This window comes from Salvelinus fontinalis, chromosome 36, assembly GCF_029448725.1.
Source record: "Salvelinus fontinalis isolate EN_2023a chromosome 36, ASM2944872v1, whole genome shotgun sequence".
NCBI lineage: Eukaryota > Metazoa > Chordata > Actinopteri > Salmoniformes > Salmonidae > Salvelinus > Salvelinus fontinalis.
In genome coordinates, this window is record NC_074700.1 from 17,054,710 (window position 1) to 17,071,486 (window position 16,777).

Genomic DNA, 16,777 nt, shown 5'->3' on the forward strand with positions numbered 1-16,777 from the left:
GATGTTACTTCAGCTAATATGGTGACAATGATGTAGGATGTGTGTGCAGCTGTGATATGGTTTGGCCAGGCAAAAAAAAGTTTGAAAACGTTTCTTAAACAGAAGCAAACGGAACGAAACGGGGATAAACATACCAGAATTTGTCCAATAAAAACACTTGTTTGCAACTGTTGGACTAATGATTTCACCCTAGATCAGCTAGATGCAGGCAAGAGTGTGCAAGGCGGTATTGAATGTGTCACTGTCTGTCCATGTTTCACTGTCTGTGTTGTTCTCTGGCGCTACAGTGCATTCGGAAAGTATTCAGACCCCTTGACTTTTCCACATTTCATTACAGCATTATTGATAAACAAATATATATATATCCTCATCAATCTACACACAATACCCCATAATGACAAAGAAAAAACAAGTTTAGACATTTCAGCAAAAAAAATTTTTTTTTAATACTTCAATTTTACATTTACATAAGTATTTAGACCCTTTACTCAGTACTTTGTTGAAGCACCTTTGGCAGTGATTACAGCCTTGAGTCTTCTTGGGTGTGACACTACAAGCTTGGCACACCTACTGTATATTTGCGGACTTTCTCACATTCTTCTCTGCAGATCCTCTCAAACTCTGTCAAGTTGGATGGGGAGCATCGCGTCACAACTTTTTTCAGGTCTTTCCAAGATGTTAGTTTGCGTTCAAATCCGGGCTCTGGCTGGGCCACTCATGGACATTCAGAGACTTGTCCCGAAGCCATTCCTGCGTTGTCTTGGCTGTGTGCTTAAGGTCGTTGTCCTGTTGGAAGGTGAGTAGTAGGTGCCAGGCGCACCGGTGTCAAGAACTGCAACACTGCTGGGTTTTTCACCCTCAACAGTTTCCCGTGTGTATCAAGAATGGTACACCACCCAAAGGACATCCAACCAACTTGACACAACTGTGGGAAGCATTGGAGTCAACATGGGCCAGCATCCCTGTGGAATGCTGTAGATACCTTTTAGAGTCCATGCCCCAACGAATTGAGGCTGTTCTGAGGGCAAAATGGGGTGCAACTCAATATTAGGAAGGTGTTCCTAATGTTTTGTACACTCAGTGTATCAAACCATCTGTACCTCTGTCAATTCAAATAGAATACTGCAACACTACCTTTGCACTCTGCAAAGAACAGAGCGTGTGTATGTGTGGAGTTTGGGAACGCAGATTGATATATATATATTCATTGTTCTACATGTAAACTTTGCAAGTCTATATTTTATATTCCATGTCATGGATCAGGATCCATGAAGCCTTTCACTACTTAATATTCCAGTCCTCTGCCTCTGGCTCTCTAGCAGACCGATATGATACAATGCCCCCTCTGTAGAGCATATCCAACCTAATCGCCTTAACTGTGTTGTTACCAGGACAGTGTTATTAAGGTTCATTAAACTAAAGTTCACTATGGACTTTAGTGAAGTTGGGCTGTAATGGTATTTCAGTAGCCTGCTTTCTGAGTTTTATTAAATAATACAACACTTTCTGTTTGTTGATGGATTACCACACTTTAATAAGTATTGTAGAGTCTCGTCTAAAGTCCTAGCTCGCATTAGCTCACATGGAGCAGGTAGCCTAGTGGTTAGAGCAAAAGGTTGCTGGATCGAATCCCCAAGCTGACAAGGTAAAAATCTGTCGTTCTGCCCCTGAACAAGGCAGTTAACCCACTGTTCACCGGTAGGCTGTCATTGTAAATAACTGACTTGCCTAGTTAAATAAAGGTTAAATAAAAAAACATTAAAAAACATGAGTCACACCAGAGCTGGCTCTGGTTTACACACATGTTCTTCATTTGTTTTGTGGGATTGGACCTCCTTAAGTCCATATCTGTTGTATGACTTCTCCAGAGACAGCTATGATAAGTGACATCTCCTTTCTTGGCTGCCTTTTACATCCTGATTCTATCGCCCGGCAATGGTTGCCACTGTAGCGCCGGCAGTAGGAAGATCCTGGTGGTCCCGGTGGATGTCAGCCACTGGGTCAACATGGAGGTCATCATCCATGAGCTCCACTCCCGAGGTCACGACCTCACCATGCTGCGCTCTGCCAAGAGCTGGTACATCTCCCAGAAGTTCCCTCTCTACAGCTCCATCACCGTCCTCATGCTGGAGGACGAGGTGGACAAGAACTTCCATGACAAGATGCTGCAAAGGATTCTGGGAATCTGGACGCTGCAGTCCTTCCACCATCAGTACGAGATCACATCCATGCAGCCGACAGGCCACAAGGTCTGCGCCAGAGCGGTCGTTCTGGCGCAGATGATCCAGCGTTCATGGTGATCCAGCGTTCATGGCTCGGCTCTGGGATGCTCGGTTTGACCTGGTGCTGACTGATCCTGCTCTGCCCACATGGATCCTCCTGGCCAACTACCTCCGTCTGCTTCTGGTCTTCAACCTGCCCTGGATCAACACGGGAGAGGGTCACTTCGCCTTCGCCCCCTCGCCACTGTCCTACGTCCTCGTGTCGGGCAAAGAGCTCTCTGACCACATGGACTTCCTCTAGAGAACCAGAAACGTGTTGCATTATGTCTATAGTGTGGTGGCGCAATATTTCTTTGTTAACCATTGGTACGCCAATCTGCTCAAATGTCTCTTCCCCTCTGCTGCTGACTTGCTCTCCATGCAGCGCTCAGCAGACGTGTGGCTGATGCAGGTGGACTTTGTCTTTGAGTTCCTGTGGCCCACCATGCCCAACGTGGTCTATATGGGGGGCTTCTAGTATCATCCGGCCAGGCCGCTCCCTGCTGACCTGGAGGCCTTAGGGGCCTTCATACAGAGCACGTGGTGGTGGTCATGTCTCTGGGAATGCTGGTGTCCACCCTGCATAAGGAGGTGACCGAGGCGGTGGCCCAAGCCTTTGCCCTGCTGCCCCACAAGGTGGTGTGGAGGTTTCTGGGAGGAAGACCCTCTTCCCTGGGGAACAACACCCTGCTACTGGACTGGCTCCCCCAGAACGACCTCCTGGGCCACCCCAAAACCTGCGTCGTGGCTCACGGAGGCACCAATGGCCTGGAAGAGGCCATCTACAATGGGGTCCCTGTGCTGGGTCTGACGCTCCTCCTCAATGTCTGGAGGCTGCCACTCTCACCACAGTGGACTTCCTGGAGGCCCTAAGGGACATCCTGGAGAATCCCTCTTACTGCCACAGAATGCAGAAGATCTTTGGCCTGTACCGCAACACGCCCCTGTCCCCTCTCGCCAGCGCCACCTTCTGGTTTGAGTACGTGATGAGGAACGTCGTCCCACCTGCACACCGAAGCCTACAGCATGTCCTGGTACTCCAACCACAGCTTGGATGTGGCGACGCTGCTCCTGGCCCTCAGCGGGGTCTCTCTCTGGGCCTCAGTTTCTGTCTGCAGCAGACTGTGCTGCAGGAGCTCCAGGAGAAAGACCAAGCTGGAGTGAGCTTGTTAACTGACAGTGTCTTGATGTGTAATATATTGTAACATCTTCATAAGCAGACTGGAAAATACTTGTTTCGTTAAATGTTTATTGAGTTTAACTAAGAATATACACGTTTCAGGCAAAGCAACTGTTCACATTAACATTATCTTTGTATAGATGTTTTCATTTTTAAATGCAATAAGACCATACAGTAACATATTCAACATTACATCCATGACATTAGAGATGAACTCCTCTCTTCCCTAATGTACAATAACGTTCTTTACTGTTTTGGAAAGTCAGAGGGAGAGACGGAGGGAGGTCACAGCAGTGTAAAAATAAACGTGAGCTTTAATGATGAACATGTGTCACTGTGACTCTTAGCACAGTCCTATCAGAGAGGGCTACAGCCTTCCCCTCTCTCTCTCTCTCTCTCTCTCACTCCCTCTCTCTCTCTCCCCCTCTCTCTCTCCCTCTGATACTGGCCTTATCCACAGACATTAACAACTGTCTGGCTCTCAAGGTAACAGAAGGCTTACTTACGTCACATCGTGTAAATCGATGTGCCCTTGAGCAAGGCACTTAATCCTAAATGCTCCAGGGTCGCCGTTGATAATGGCAGACCCTGGCCGTGACCCCACTCTCAGAGGGTGTCTCAGGGGGAGTTGGGATATGCAAAAAATACATTTCCAATTCACACATGTATACAATACACACTTGCACATGTGAAATAGGACAAATATAGGCACCCACCAAATGTTCATTATTATATAACAATCTGCATTGGGTGATTGACATAGTTAAAAGAGTAGATACTTACATCTCACAGCAATCCTTATGTACAGTGAATGCTGGAATTGTGCAAGAGTTGAAATGAATTCCAATGCCTCAAGTCTTATACGTCTATACATTGTGCGTCACCTCCATTACATCACCTCTATGAAATCACCACCAGAGGGCGTGGCTAACCCAGTGAGGTGTCTGTGTCTTGGGTCAAAGGTTACATGAATCTAGTGCTCAAGATGGCCTGAGGGGCAGAGGTGATCATAGGCTGAGATGTGATGACCCCAGGCTGGGAGGCCATCAGCATGGGCTGACCGGGTAGCATGGTGGGCTGTGCGTTGATGACGGTGAAGGTCTGTCTGCGTCTCTTGATCTCCCTGGCCACCTGGCACCAGGAGCAGACGTTGCAGAAGGTGGAGTACACACAGTCCGCCATCATGTCACCCTGAACACACATATAGACACGATTATGATCCCAAAATTCCCTGTTTTTCTAGAAATACCAGTTTGGATGATTCTTGGATTTCTTGCTTATGCCTGCCTGATTCTGGGAATGTTCCACCCAGGATTTTGTTCTTACTTGCAATGAGGTATCAGCAGAGGTTTCAAACCTGGATACTGTATGATTACATCGACTACCGAGCTGTTGTATTAACTGGACAGAAGCTCTCAGGAGGCTGAAGAAATTTGGTTTGGGAACAAAAACACTCAATTTTTTTACAGATGCACAATTGAGAGCCTGTCGGGTTGTATCACCGCCTGGTACGGCAACTGCACCACCCGCAACTGCAGGGCTCTCCAGAGGGTGGTGCGGTCTGTCCAACGCATCACCGGGGGCAAACTACCTGCCCTCCAGGACACCTACAGTACCCGATGTCACAGGAAGGCCAAAAAGATCATCAAGGACAACAACAACCACCCGAGCCACTGCCTGTTCACCCCGCTATCATCCAGAAGACAAGGTCAGTACAGGTGCATCAAAGCGGGGACCGAGGGACTGAAAGACAGCTTCTATCTCAAGGCCAGATTGTTAAATAGCCATCACTAACACATTATAGGCTGCTGCCCTATATACACAGACCTGAAATCACTGGCCACTTTAATAATGTTTATATATTTAGCATTACTCATCTCATATGTATATACTGTATTCTATCCTATTCGTCTGTGTCTTACTCTATGCCGCTGTGACATTGCTCGCCCAAATATTTATATATTCTTAATTCCATTCCTTTACTTTAGATTTGTGTGTATTGTTTGATATTACTTGTTGGATATTATTGCACTTTTGGAGCCAGAAACACAAGCATTTCACTACACCCGCAATAACATCTGCTAAACACGTGTATGTGACAATTTTTTGATTTGTTGTGTTGTATGTACTGCCTCACGTTTACACAGTCTGTTGGCCTACTCTAACAGTCTTCATTCTCTAGTTTCTTTATTCAGGCGTTCAGATTGACATTCGTTAACCCACCTGAATGCCATAGCGGTTACGTACAGCCACCCTCATGGACATGGACACAGGAGGAGTGCAGCTTGGCACCCCTACCAGCTGGGTGGAGGACCATAAGACGTCCAGCAGGGGGAGACAGAAACACTCTCCGAACTCTGAGGTGGTGGTGCAGGCGAAACAGGGGAAGCACCAGTAGGCAAAACAGCCTGATCATAGGATCGCAAAGCGCAGGTCAGGGAAGAGATCTGTTAACACTGATTACGACACTTATCTCACTCACTTTGATTAGTGGCTAGTAACGCTGTCAGTCAGGTCCATATGTATTTGGACAGTGACACAATTTGCATAATTTTGGCTCTGTACGCCACCACAATGGATTTGAAAGGAAACAATCAAGATGTGTTTTAAGTGTAGACTTTCATCTTTAATTTAAGGGTTTTGTAAAAATGAGTGTATGAACCGTGTAGGAATTAGAACTATTTTTATACATAACCCCCCAATATTAGGGGCTCAAAAGTAATTGGACAAACTAACATAATCATAAATTAAATTGTGAGTTTTAATACTTGGTTGGAAATCTCTTGCAGTCAATGATTGCCTGAAGTCTGGAACCGATAGACATCACTTGATGCTGTTTCTTCCCTGGCGATGCTCTGCCAGGCCTTTACTGCAGCTGTCTGTTCCTGCTTGTTATTGGGGAATTTTGCCTTCAATTTTGGCTTCAACAAGTGAAATGCATGCTTATTTGGATTCAGGTCAGGGGATTTACTTGGTCATTGCAGAACTTTCCACTTCTTTGCCTTAAAAAAGTATTGGGTTGCTTTCACAGTATGCTTCGGGTCATTGTCCATCTGCACGGTGAAGTGCTGTCAAATTAGTTTTGAAACATTTGGCTGAATCTGAGCAGATAATGTAACCCTAACCACTTCAGAATTCATCCTGCTGCTTTTGTCAGCAGTCACATCATCAATAAATACAAAGGAACCAGTTCCATTGGTAGCCATACATGCCCACGGCATAATATTACCTCCACCATGCATCTCTTCCCATCATTCTGGTACAAGTTGATCTTTGTCTCATCTGTCCATAGGATGTAGTTCCAGAACTGGACAGGATTTTTAGATGTTTTTTGACAAACTCTAATCTGGTCTTCCTGTTTTTGAGGCTTACCAATGGTTTACATCTTGTGGTAAACCCTCTATTTACTAGTCTTCTCTTAATTGTTGACTTTGACACAGATACGCCTACCTCCTGAAGGGTGTTCTGGATCTGGCCAACTGAAGGGGTTTCTCTTCATCAGGGAAAAAATTATTCTGTCATCCACCACATTTGTTTTCCGTGGTCTTCCGGGCCTTTTGGTGTTCCTGAGCTCACCAGTGTGTTCTTTCTCTTTAAGAATGTACCAAATAGTTGATTTGGCCACACCTAATGTTTTTGCTGTCTCTCTGATGGGTTTGTTTTGTTTTTCAGCCTAATGATGGCTTGCTTCACTGGCAGTGACAGCTCTTTGGACTTCATATTGAGGGTTAACAGCAACAGATTCCAAATGCAAATGCCACACAACTCTAGACCTTTTACCTGCTTACTTGTAAATGAACTAATGAGGGAATAACACACACCTGGCATGGAACAGCTGAGCAGCCAATTGTCCAATTACTTTTGGTCCCTTAAAAAGGGGGGGACCACAAATAAAAAGTGCTGTAATTCCTACACCGTTCAGCCGATTTGGATGTAAATGCCTACCTCAAATTAAAGCTGAAAGTATGCACTTTCAGCTCATATTCATTATTTAATTTTAACTCCAATATGCTGTGGTATTAACTTGGACTAAGTCCAAGTTATTATTATTTTAGGACAATATTTATGGACCTGACTGTATGGGCTATAATACTCCATTGATGTCTCAAAATATTCCAAACACGGCGTAAGTAAAAACGGAACAATGTAATGTATAACATATGTGCTTTTTATAGAACAATGTTTTAATAAGGTATTCCGAAATACACAATGTAAATAAATAGTGAACTCTGAATTCAAATTTTTGCAGAGAAATGTGAATGATTCGCTGAACACTGGATAAATGGACAAACAAATAGACAGACAGACTCACAGACTTGCAAGTCGTCGAAGCAGTCACAAATGCCAGTGCTCCACTGGTTAGAGTGGACAGCTATGAAAGCTGGTGGCTGAGGAGGCTGAGAATGTTGGTTGTTGATTATCACACTCGTTGCCATGGTGACTGGCCGGCCACTCGACTAAGGACAAAGAACCTGAACAAAAGGCAACAACGAACATCAATGAATTGTTACTTTTTCCTAACTTTTGGCTCTTTCTGCCTCCCCAATGCCAACTTGCTGAAATCAAATATGAAATACCCCCCCCCCCCCACACATCTTTCACCTGGCTTCGAAATGCGCTTTAATAGCTCTGCACTTCCTTCTATTCTAAGTGGCTAATTCACGTCTTACAAGTGGAGCCCCTTCAATCATCACTTAACAACCAATAGGCTAGTGTGTGCACTCTGGTACTGTTTATTTCCAAATGGTAGTCTACAGAGTATCCATTAACCTGATGTTAAAACGTATAAGTCTATGTCGTCTACGTATAAGTCTCCCCATCAAATACAAATCATTGCAGCCCATAATTCTAATAGTGGGGTATGTTCAATCTAAGTCCTGTTTTATTGAATTATGACTCTTAATAAAATATACTCACCTGAAATGGACAGCTCTGCCTGGCTGTATCCAGGTTTGTGATAGGTATCTCCGGACCAAAGGTGGCATTAAAAACCATATCATTCAGGAACTAAATTATAGAACAGTCACTATTTGCATGTGTGTGGTTTGCATAAGATTCAACACAGTGACATACAGTATCCTCTGTATTAACGTCACAGAGAAAGGACAGACACTCATCTTTTTAAAATTTATTCACCATTAATTAAGATACATGAACGATATATCTGAATGTATGTTTTGTTGTTTGGAAATGTGTCACACCTATTTCTCTCGTATATGTTTCTACAATCCATTTGCACATGTTTTGTACATTTAGCATAGTGGTAGATAAAAAGGTCCAGTTTTCAAAAGGGTTTTGGAAACTTATTTATACATACATATTCATTCATCTTTCACACACCCCCAAAAATCTAAAGGGCCTTTACAGATACAGAGTAAACTATTTCAGCTGTCAGCAGGGCGGAAGTGAACGTGAACAACCTAAGAACAACAACGCGTGTGACGTTCAATGGTGACGAGTTTGGTGACAGTGAGCGGTGATAGAAGAGTCAACAGGGGATAGAAAGCACAGGAGATTGGTGGCCCTTTAATTGTGGAGGACGGGCCCGTAGTAATGGTTGGAGCGGAATTAATGGAATGGTATCAAATACACCATTTGCTCCATTCCGGACATTATTATGAGCCGTCCTCCCATCAGCAGCTTCCTGTAGTAGAAAGTGCAGTCCGCGATAAGGCTTGGTATTGTTACTATTGTTCCATGAACATGAGTCTAATGATGATGATGTTGATTATTATTAGTCTAATGACTATGATGAAGATGGAGGAGGAAGAGGATGAAGAGGAGGGATATGATGATGATGGTGCATGATGACGAAGAAGAGGATGAGGAAGAACGAGGTCTGTCCTTATCTTACATGTGGGTTGATGAGAGTGACTGGTTGGAGGCGGGTCTTCATCTCTCTTGACATTTGACACCAGGTGCAGGGCCCGCAGAAGAAGGAATAGACACAGTCATTACACATGGTGCCCTTTTAGGGAGGAGACAGAGATACATCACATTACACCTGATCTAGGATCAGTTAACACTGACTACATGGATCAATGGATCAATTAGTGGAGATAGACTGTCTGATCGGAGTTCAGCACTGTGCCATCTTCAGAACATTATGCATTACTCCCTGAGTAGCCTGGTCCCCGATCAGTTTGTTCTATCATTACAACTCATTGATTGGCATGACTAGGATTGGCAAGGAGAGGAATGTTAACACAGACAGACTGGTACACAGGCAACCCCCTCAGTATGCAGGTATTGAAACAGACGCTGAGTACTCTAAAAGAAATGTGGGCATGGTCTGGGCCACAGGTACTCCTGAAACCTAGGTCATTAGAACTGGTTAGACAGTGTCCACTGACATACGTTAGCCTACTGTAACCACACACAGAGAGAGAGAGAGAGAGAGCGAGAGAGAGAGAGAAAGTGTGTGTGTGTGTGTGTGTGTGTGTGTGTGTGTGTGTGTGTGTGTGTGTGTGTGTGTGTGTGTGTGTGTGTGTTAAGGTTGGGCGATTGTGTACAAGTCTACTGCGCCCAATAGCGATCCTCAATAGTTGATAACTATTGGGGGGGGGGGGGGGGGTCTTTCTCATGGCTACCCATGTATTTCCATGGAAATATATAGTATATTTGGAAGGTAATAAATATATAGATATTTTTAAAAGCATTCATGATTTGCGTAAATGTAATATACTAACTATTACTCTTGGTATTACATTTGGTGAAGAGCACATTAGGACTCGAAACTCAAGGTTTAGGACTTGAGACTCAACTTGATACTTGACGTTCTTGACTTGAGACTTGACTCGGACATGCCTGTCGAGACTTGAGACTTGATTTGGGACTTGAGTGCTTAGACTTGAGACTTACTTGTGACTTGCAAAACAATGACTTGGTCCCACCTCTGCTCGCTACTGTATATAGCCTCGCTACTGTTATTTTTCACTGTCTTTTTACTGTTGATTTTAATTCTTTACTCACCTATTGTTCACCTAATACCTTTTTTTGCACTGTTGGTTAGAGCCTGTAAGTAAGCATTTCACTGTAAGGTCTACACCTGTTGTATTCGGCGCACATGATAAATAAACGTTGATTTGATTTGTGCTAACTAAACAATGAGAACCAAACGTCATGACTCTAGACAAGGTCATGGCGTTCTGTGTGTCCTTACCTCGATGCCGTAGCGCTGGCGGATCCCCACCCTCAGGGACATGGTGGCGGGGGGGATAAGGCCGAAGCCGTTTAGCAGGGGCAGACACAGGCACTCCCCAGCCTCCCTCGCCGTTATACAGGCAAAGCAGGGGAAGCACCAGAATGCTAAGCAACCTATAAAGGGAGATAGAGGACAAGAAATGACATTGATTTACCCATGGGATAATTTTTTATTGACATTTATTTATTCAGGCAAGTCAGTTAAGAACAAATTCTTATTTACAATGACGGCCTATCCCGGCCAACACTGGGCCAATTGTGCACCACCCTATGTGACTCCCAATCACAGCCGGATGTGATGCAGCCTGGATTCAAACCAGGTACTGCAGTGACACCTCTTGCACTGAGATGCAGTGTCTTAGACCGCTGCGCCACTCGGGAGCCCAAACTCCAAACGAATGTGTTATGTTGTTGATTGAAACAAGTTTGCCCCCCATTGAATGGAATTGAGCGGTAAAAGAGGCCTTGTTTAAAGACGATCAATATATGTACACACACAAACATGCTCGTACGCACACACGAACACACACACTTACACGAAGACATATCCTTGGTGCAGTCACAGATTTCGGAGCTCCATTGGTTTGAGGTAATGGCCTGAACAAAGGGCTTGGGCTGCTGGATGACCATCGTGTTTGCCATGGTGGCGTCTTCTGTGAGGATAAAAAAAAAGAATATATACTGTATGTATATATATTTTTTTACAAAAGTCCCACCACCAGCAAATCAATATAGGGCGATGTTTCATGCTTCACAAAAATGGCGCCAGAACTAGTTCTCAAGATAGTTTGTGAAGTTCTTCAAAACGAGTTGAAGTTATTCAAAATGCTGTATGCTTTACAGAGAAGCCTAGTGTTTAGAGCTTAGTTGTCCCCAGGCTTTACAACTGCTCCTTTGAACATGAGCTAGAAGGAGTCATAGTCCAACTCAAACTGTAAATTCAACCTTGACTCAGGGGTAGACGTAATAGAGTAAAACTGTAAATCCATAACACTCCAATTAGTATGACGTTGTTGTTGATGTTACGCTTCGTATGGTATGGTATGTATTCATTTGTGGATGTCCGTCACCCATTTCATACTCATAGAAAAAAGGTTCCAAAAGGGTTCTTCAGCTGTCCCCATAGGAGAACCCTTTTTGGTTCCTGGTAGAACTCTTTTTGGTTCCAGGTAAAACCCTTTGGAGTTCCATGTAGAAGCCTCAGTGGAAAGGGTTCTACATTGAACCTAAAAGGGTTCTACCTGGAACCAAAAAGAGTTCTTCAAAGGGTTCTCCTATGGGGACAGCCGAAGAACCCATTTAAGGTTCTAGATTTTTTTTTAAGAGTGTATGTTACGAATTACAATTTCTACAATATGTTACGAATTGCAATTTGTACAATATGTTAAGAATTTGCAAAACATATGTTACGAATTCCAATTTGTTGTGGCTAACATTAACTAGGTGGCTATGTGGCTAACACTAATGTTAGCTAGGTGGCTAACGTTAGCTAGGCTTTGGGTTAAGGGTTAAGTTTAGAGTTAGGGTTAAGGTTAGTGTTAAATTAAAGAGTTATGAGATATGGTTAAGGTTAGGATTAGGGTTAGCTAACATGCTAAGTAGTTGCAAAGTAGCTAAAAAGTAGTAAGTAGTTTCTTATCCGCTAAAGCGCTGAAGTTGTCGTGATGAGATTCGAACCCGCACCCTTTGGGGTTGCTAGATGTTCGCGTTATACGCCCACTCACCATGACCAACCACCCTACAAGTTACCTTCTGTCTTATGTAACCATACTATACGTAACACATCATTCTAATTTGAGAGTCCCTGATTTATGTTTACTGTGTTACATCTAGTGAGACCAGGCTTGTAAATTATCATTACATTCAGCAGTATGTGATTCCCCTTTCCCTTTCATTCCTTATGCCATACAGAAAATAAATACATGTTTTAATATATGTGTAAATATTCAATATACGTTTGGCCAATTTTTTATATTTCAAAATAAATGTGAAATATAAAATATAACCAAAATATATTTCATATTTTCACAAATATTGATTTTCCGTATAGAGGGACTAAGCTCCCTGGTCTTTGCTCATAGACATAGTCTTACCCGAGTTAGCTTCAGAGAAGAGGATGGTGAAGAGGAATGCTGAGTGACTGAAACCAAGCAAGAAGTGTGGCATGCTATATGTGGGGGCAGAGAAAGTAGGAAAGGCTACAGACAGACAGACAGACAGGCAGGCAGGCAGGCAGGCAGGCAGGCAATGGCTTACAAACCAGTGTTTCACCCATTAACTAGTCTATCCAGTTTGTCTAAATAGTTGAGACTGTCAGACACAGGCTTTCCTCATAATTTTAGTCATCTCACCTCACTTGCTCATATTGTATATAGACTTATTTTTCACTGTATTATTGACTGTATGTTTGTTTTACTCCATGTGTAACTATGTGTTGTTGTATGTGTCGAACTGCTTTGCTTTATCTTGGCCAGGTCGCAATTGTAAATGAGAACGTTTTCTCAATTTGCCTACCTGGTTAAATAAAGGTGAAATAAATAAAAAAAAGCCCCACACCTCAAAAGACTGACCCGACTACGACAAACTTGAAATTCTGGGGCACTGTAATGTACTGTTAAATGCATAGTTTCTCCTGGTCAGGTCATATGGTCAGGAAAACATCAGGGCCCTAATCATTAGCATCAAGCCTTTTTTGTGTCCAAACAAGTTTAGCCTTTTCTCAATAGGGGGTGCTGTTTTCACTTTGTAAAATTTCGTTCCCAAATTAAACTGCCTCGTACTCAATTCTTGCTCGTACAATATGCATATCATTATTACTATTGGATAGAAAACACTCTCTAGTTTCTAAAACCGTTTGAATTATATCTGTGAGTAAAACAAAACTCAAGTTGGAGCAAACTTCCTGTCAGGAAGTGAAAAATCTGAAATCAGGCAGTCTGTTCTAGGGTCAGTTTATTAATTTGCATGTATTCTATTGGTCGACATGCACTGCATAGGCCTTCCCCTAGATGTCAGCAAGCAGTGCGAATTGGAATGGAGTTGCTAGGCAGATCTGAGGCGATATAAATGGTCTTGGTACGTGGGGCACACTCTTTTCAACATTCGCCATGACGCAAGACAGACCTCAGGATGGCGTTCTGGAAAGCTCTCGTTATAGGCCCTAGATATATCCGGCTCTGATTTTATTCGATATAGGTGTTAAGAACGTCATAATGTAGTAATTTTAAACCGAGTTATATCATTTTATATCAGTATATTGCGATTTTCGGAATTTTCTTAGTGCTGCGTTATAGTGAGTTGGGCACGTCTTCGCCACATGGCTAATGTTTACTGCTAATTCCAAAGTTGAAGGCGACAATCTACAACCGAGCAACGATTCTTCTGGACAAAGGACAACTTGCCCAAGATTCTGATGAAAGCTCATCAAAAAGTAAGAACTATTTATGATGTTAATTCGTTGTTCTGTTGAAAAATGTAAAACTTCTATACCGCCATTAATTTCGGTGTGGTCTCGCTTTAAAGCACGCTGTATGTCGTAGTAACGTTAATTTAAAAAATCTAACACAGCGGTTGCATTAAGAACTAATGTATCTTTCATTTGCTGTCCAACCTGTATTTTTTAGTCAAGTTTATGATTAGTTATTGATTAGATTAGGTGCCTCTCCCAAGATTTCTCCCGACATTTTGTTGGCAGCTTGGCTACTATTCTCATTGTATAACCACGATTTGTGCCGCTAAATATGCACATTTTCGAACAAACTCTATATGTATTGTGTAATATGATGTTATTGGACTGTCATCTGAAGAAGTTTGAGAAGGTTAGGTTAGTTTATTCATTATCGCTATTGTTGGCTTGAATCAATGCTGTTGTGTGGTTGGCTATTGTAGTAAGCTATTATAATGCTATATTGTGTTTTCGCTGTAAAACACTTAAAAAATCTGAAATATTGGCTGGATTCACAAGATCTTTGTCTTTCATTTGCTGTACGCTGTGTGTTTTCCAATAATGTTTTATGATGAGTATTTAGGTAATTCACGTTGGTCTCTGTAGTTATTCTAGTTGCTTTGGTGAGAGTTGTGATGATGGCTGCAATGTAAAACTATGATTTATACCTGAAATATGCACATTTTTCTATAAAACGTATGCTATACAATAAATATGTTATCAGACTGTCATCTGATGAAGTTGTTTCTTTGTTAGTGACTATTTATATCTTTATTTGGTCGAAATTGTGATAGCTACCTATGCAGGAAAAAAATGGTGGGAAAAAAAAGTTGTGTCTTTTGCTATCGTGGTTAGCTAATAGAAATACATATTGTGTCTTCCCTGTAAAACATTTTAAAAATCAGAAATGATGGCTGGATTCACAAGATGTGTATCTTTCATCTGGTGTCTTGGACTTATGATTTAATGATATTTAGATGCTAGTATTTACTTGTGGCGCTATGCTAGGCTATGCTAGTCAGCTTTTTTACTGATGAGGGTGCTCCCGGATCCGGGATTGTGACCAAGTAGAAGTTAGCTTGGCAAACCATGCAAGTTATTTTAACGAGCAATTATGATATCTGGTAGCATTGAAGATATGATCTCCCTGTATGTTAGCATTGTAGTTTAGCAAGATTCTTCCAAATAGCTTGCAGTGCTACTGTTTCTCTAGAACAGGGCTATCCAACCCTGTTCCTGGAGAGGTACAGTCCTGTAGGTTTTCACTCCAAACCTAATCTACCACACCTGATTCTAATAATTAGCTGGTTGATCAGCTGCATGAGGTTGGTAACAACTGCGGGTTGGAGTGAAAACCTACAGAGGGTAGTTCTCCAGGAACAACCCTGCTCTAGAATCACCTAAAATAATGTGCTATACTGTACGCAAACAGATCAGTGCTAACCTTGGCTGTCCCACTTCTTGCAAAAGTCTGGGGCCAAAAATGTTTAACAATTAAAATATCGAAGAAATGTGTCCGCTAGCGCTTTATAATAACACCATTAAGAACCCTTAATCATAATTATTAAGTATTTATAATGGGTTAGTAAATAGTTGATTCATAATATTCATTAATCTTTACTCCTACATTTGTAAATGTTAGTAAGCAAGTTATTAACACATGTATAAACCATTTTTTAAGTTTGCACTAATGATTAATAAGATAATTCATAACATGTTTAATATAGGTCATTATAAACCTTTTAAGTAATAATTAGTTAAGTATTTTTGTGTGGGATAATCTAAAGTGAGGTCTATTTCAACTTAATACATTTTTTGAGTGTAATTTTTCACAAAAAGATAGAAAATGACTCAGTTCCTTTCATGTTTCCTGGAATCTGGGTTTGTTGGTTGAAGGAGGGCATCTCAACCTCTAAAACATAAACCTGAGAGATAGTAGAACATTGACTGACTGCGTTCCACCTCATCACACCCAAAGTCACCTTAAATGAGTCACTGAGAGACAATTGTTGTTGTAGCAATAATGTAGGCAACTCCATTGTGTGCATGTTGTGCAGAATGAATACAAAGAGAAGCAGCAGTGGAAATTACCCTCTCTGTTTATTTAGCCAGACTGGAAAGACCAGCTGTCAGCATCAACATGATTGATTCTAGCTACTTTAATACTGCAGTGGGCTAAATCAGGGTGACAAAGAGTCTTCCTTGGTAGTCTTAAACAAATCTACTTTGAAGCAAAGGTATACACCTCACACACATGGTTAGGGGCTTACAAAGAAGAAGACACCTGTACCATGTCAGATATAGAGTTCAAATGTATTTCAATTTGAGTTTGCATCCCAATATTACACTTTATATTCATCACAGAAGACTGAAATGTAACAAAACCTTTTGACATAGAAACATTTTCAAACTCGTATTTTCGCCGGGTTTTTGGAAATAATGTTATGAAAAATGCTAATAACATTCCACCCATGAGGCAACTATAGAGGGCGATTTTTGTTCATTTGACTGCAGGAAAGGGTTTTAAAGCTGAGTCACCCACTTATACTGCATATCACTCATCAGCCCTGTTTTTCATAATCCCTTCACTCTCCATTGTTTAAAGGGGGGGAGTAAGGGAGCGAAAGAGAGGAGAGGTAGCGAGAGAGAGGTAGATAATTACTTGATACATTGGAAAGAATTTACAAA

The 16,777-nt window shown here is 42.1% G+C and overlaps 2 protein-coding genes and 1 pseudogene across 2 annotated transcripts; 1 reads left to right on the plus strand and 2 right to left on the minus strand.

Annotated features, from left to right (window-relative positions):
- The first annotated feature begins 1,767 nt into the window (after positions 1-1,767).
- On the plus strand, positions 1,768-3,425 carry LOC129835452 (UDP-glucuronosyltransferase 2B31-like; annotated as a pseudogene).
- Positions 3,426-3,529: 104 nt separating this feature from the next.
- On the minus strand, positions 3,530-8,453 carry LOC129835326 (placenta-specific gene 8 protein-like). The gene is made up of 3 exons (XM_055900915.1): positions 7,754-8,453; positions 5,665-5,849; positions 3,530-4,632 (listed from the first exon to the last, which is right to left on the minus strand). Exons 1-3 carry the CDS (start codon positions 7,875-7,877, stop codon positions 4,405-4,407), a joined length of 537 nt encoding a protein of 178 aa, XP_055756890.1. The 5' UTR covers positions 7,878-8,453; the 3' UTR covers positions 3,530-4,404.
- A 101-nt stretch (positions 8,454-8,554) lies between these two features.
- On the minus strand, positions 8,555-12,836 carry LOC129835327 (cornifelin homolog B-like). The gene is made up of 4 exons (XM_055900917.1): positions 12,738-12,836; positions 11,181-11,297; positions 10,604-10,758; positions 8,555-9,409 (listed from the first exon to the last, which is right to left on the minus strand). The coding sequence occupies exons 1-4, from the start codon at positions 12,808-12,810 to the stop codon at positions 9,287-9,289; spliced, it is 468 nt and encodes a 155-aa protein (XP_055756892.1). The 5' UTR covers positions 12,811-12,836; the 3' UTR covers positions 8,555-9,286.
- Positions 12,837-16,777: the final 3,941 nt, after the last annotated feature.

Excerpts from the sequence above, each read along its gene's own strand:
- LOC129835327 (XM_055900917.1), bottom strand. The coding sequence starts at position 12,810 with ATGCCACACTTCTTGCTTGGTTTCAGTCACTCAGCATTCCTCTTCACC. Across the intron at positions 11,298-12,737 it reads CTTCTCTGAAGCTAACTCGG|AAGACGCCACCATGGCAAAC; the intron begins GTAAGACTATGT and ends TTATCCTCACAG. Across the intron at positions 10,759-11,180 it reads CACCAAGGATATGTCTTCGT|GTTGCTTAGCATTCTGGTGC; the intron begins GTAAGTGTGTGT and ends CTCCCTTTATAG.
- LOC129835326 (XM_055900915.1), bottom strand. The coding sequence starts at position 7,877 with ATGGCAACGAGTGTGATAATCAACAACCAACATTCTCAGCCTCCTCAG. Across the intron at positions 5,850-7,753 it reads CTTCGACGACTTGCAAGTCT|GCTGTTTTGCCTACTGGTGC; the intron begins GTGAGTCTGTCT and ends TCCTATGATCAG. Across the intron at positions 4,633-5,664 it reads GTAACCGCTATGGCATTCAG|GGTGACATGATGGCGGACTG; the intron begins GTGGGTTAACGA and ends ATGTGTGTTCAG.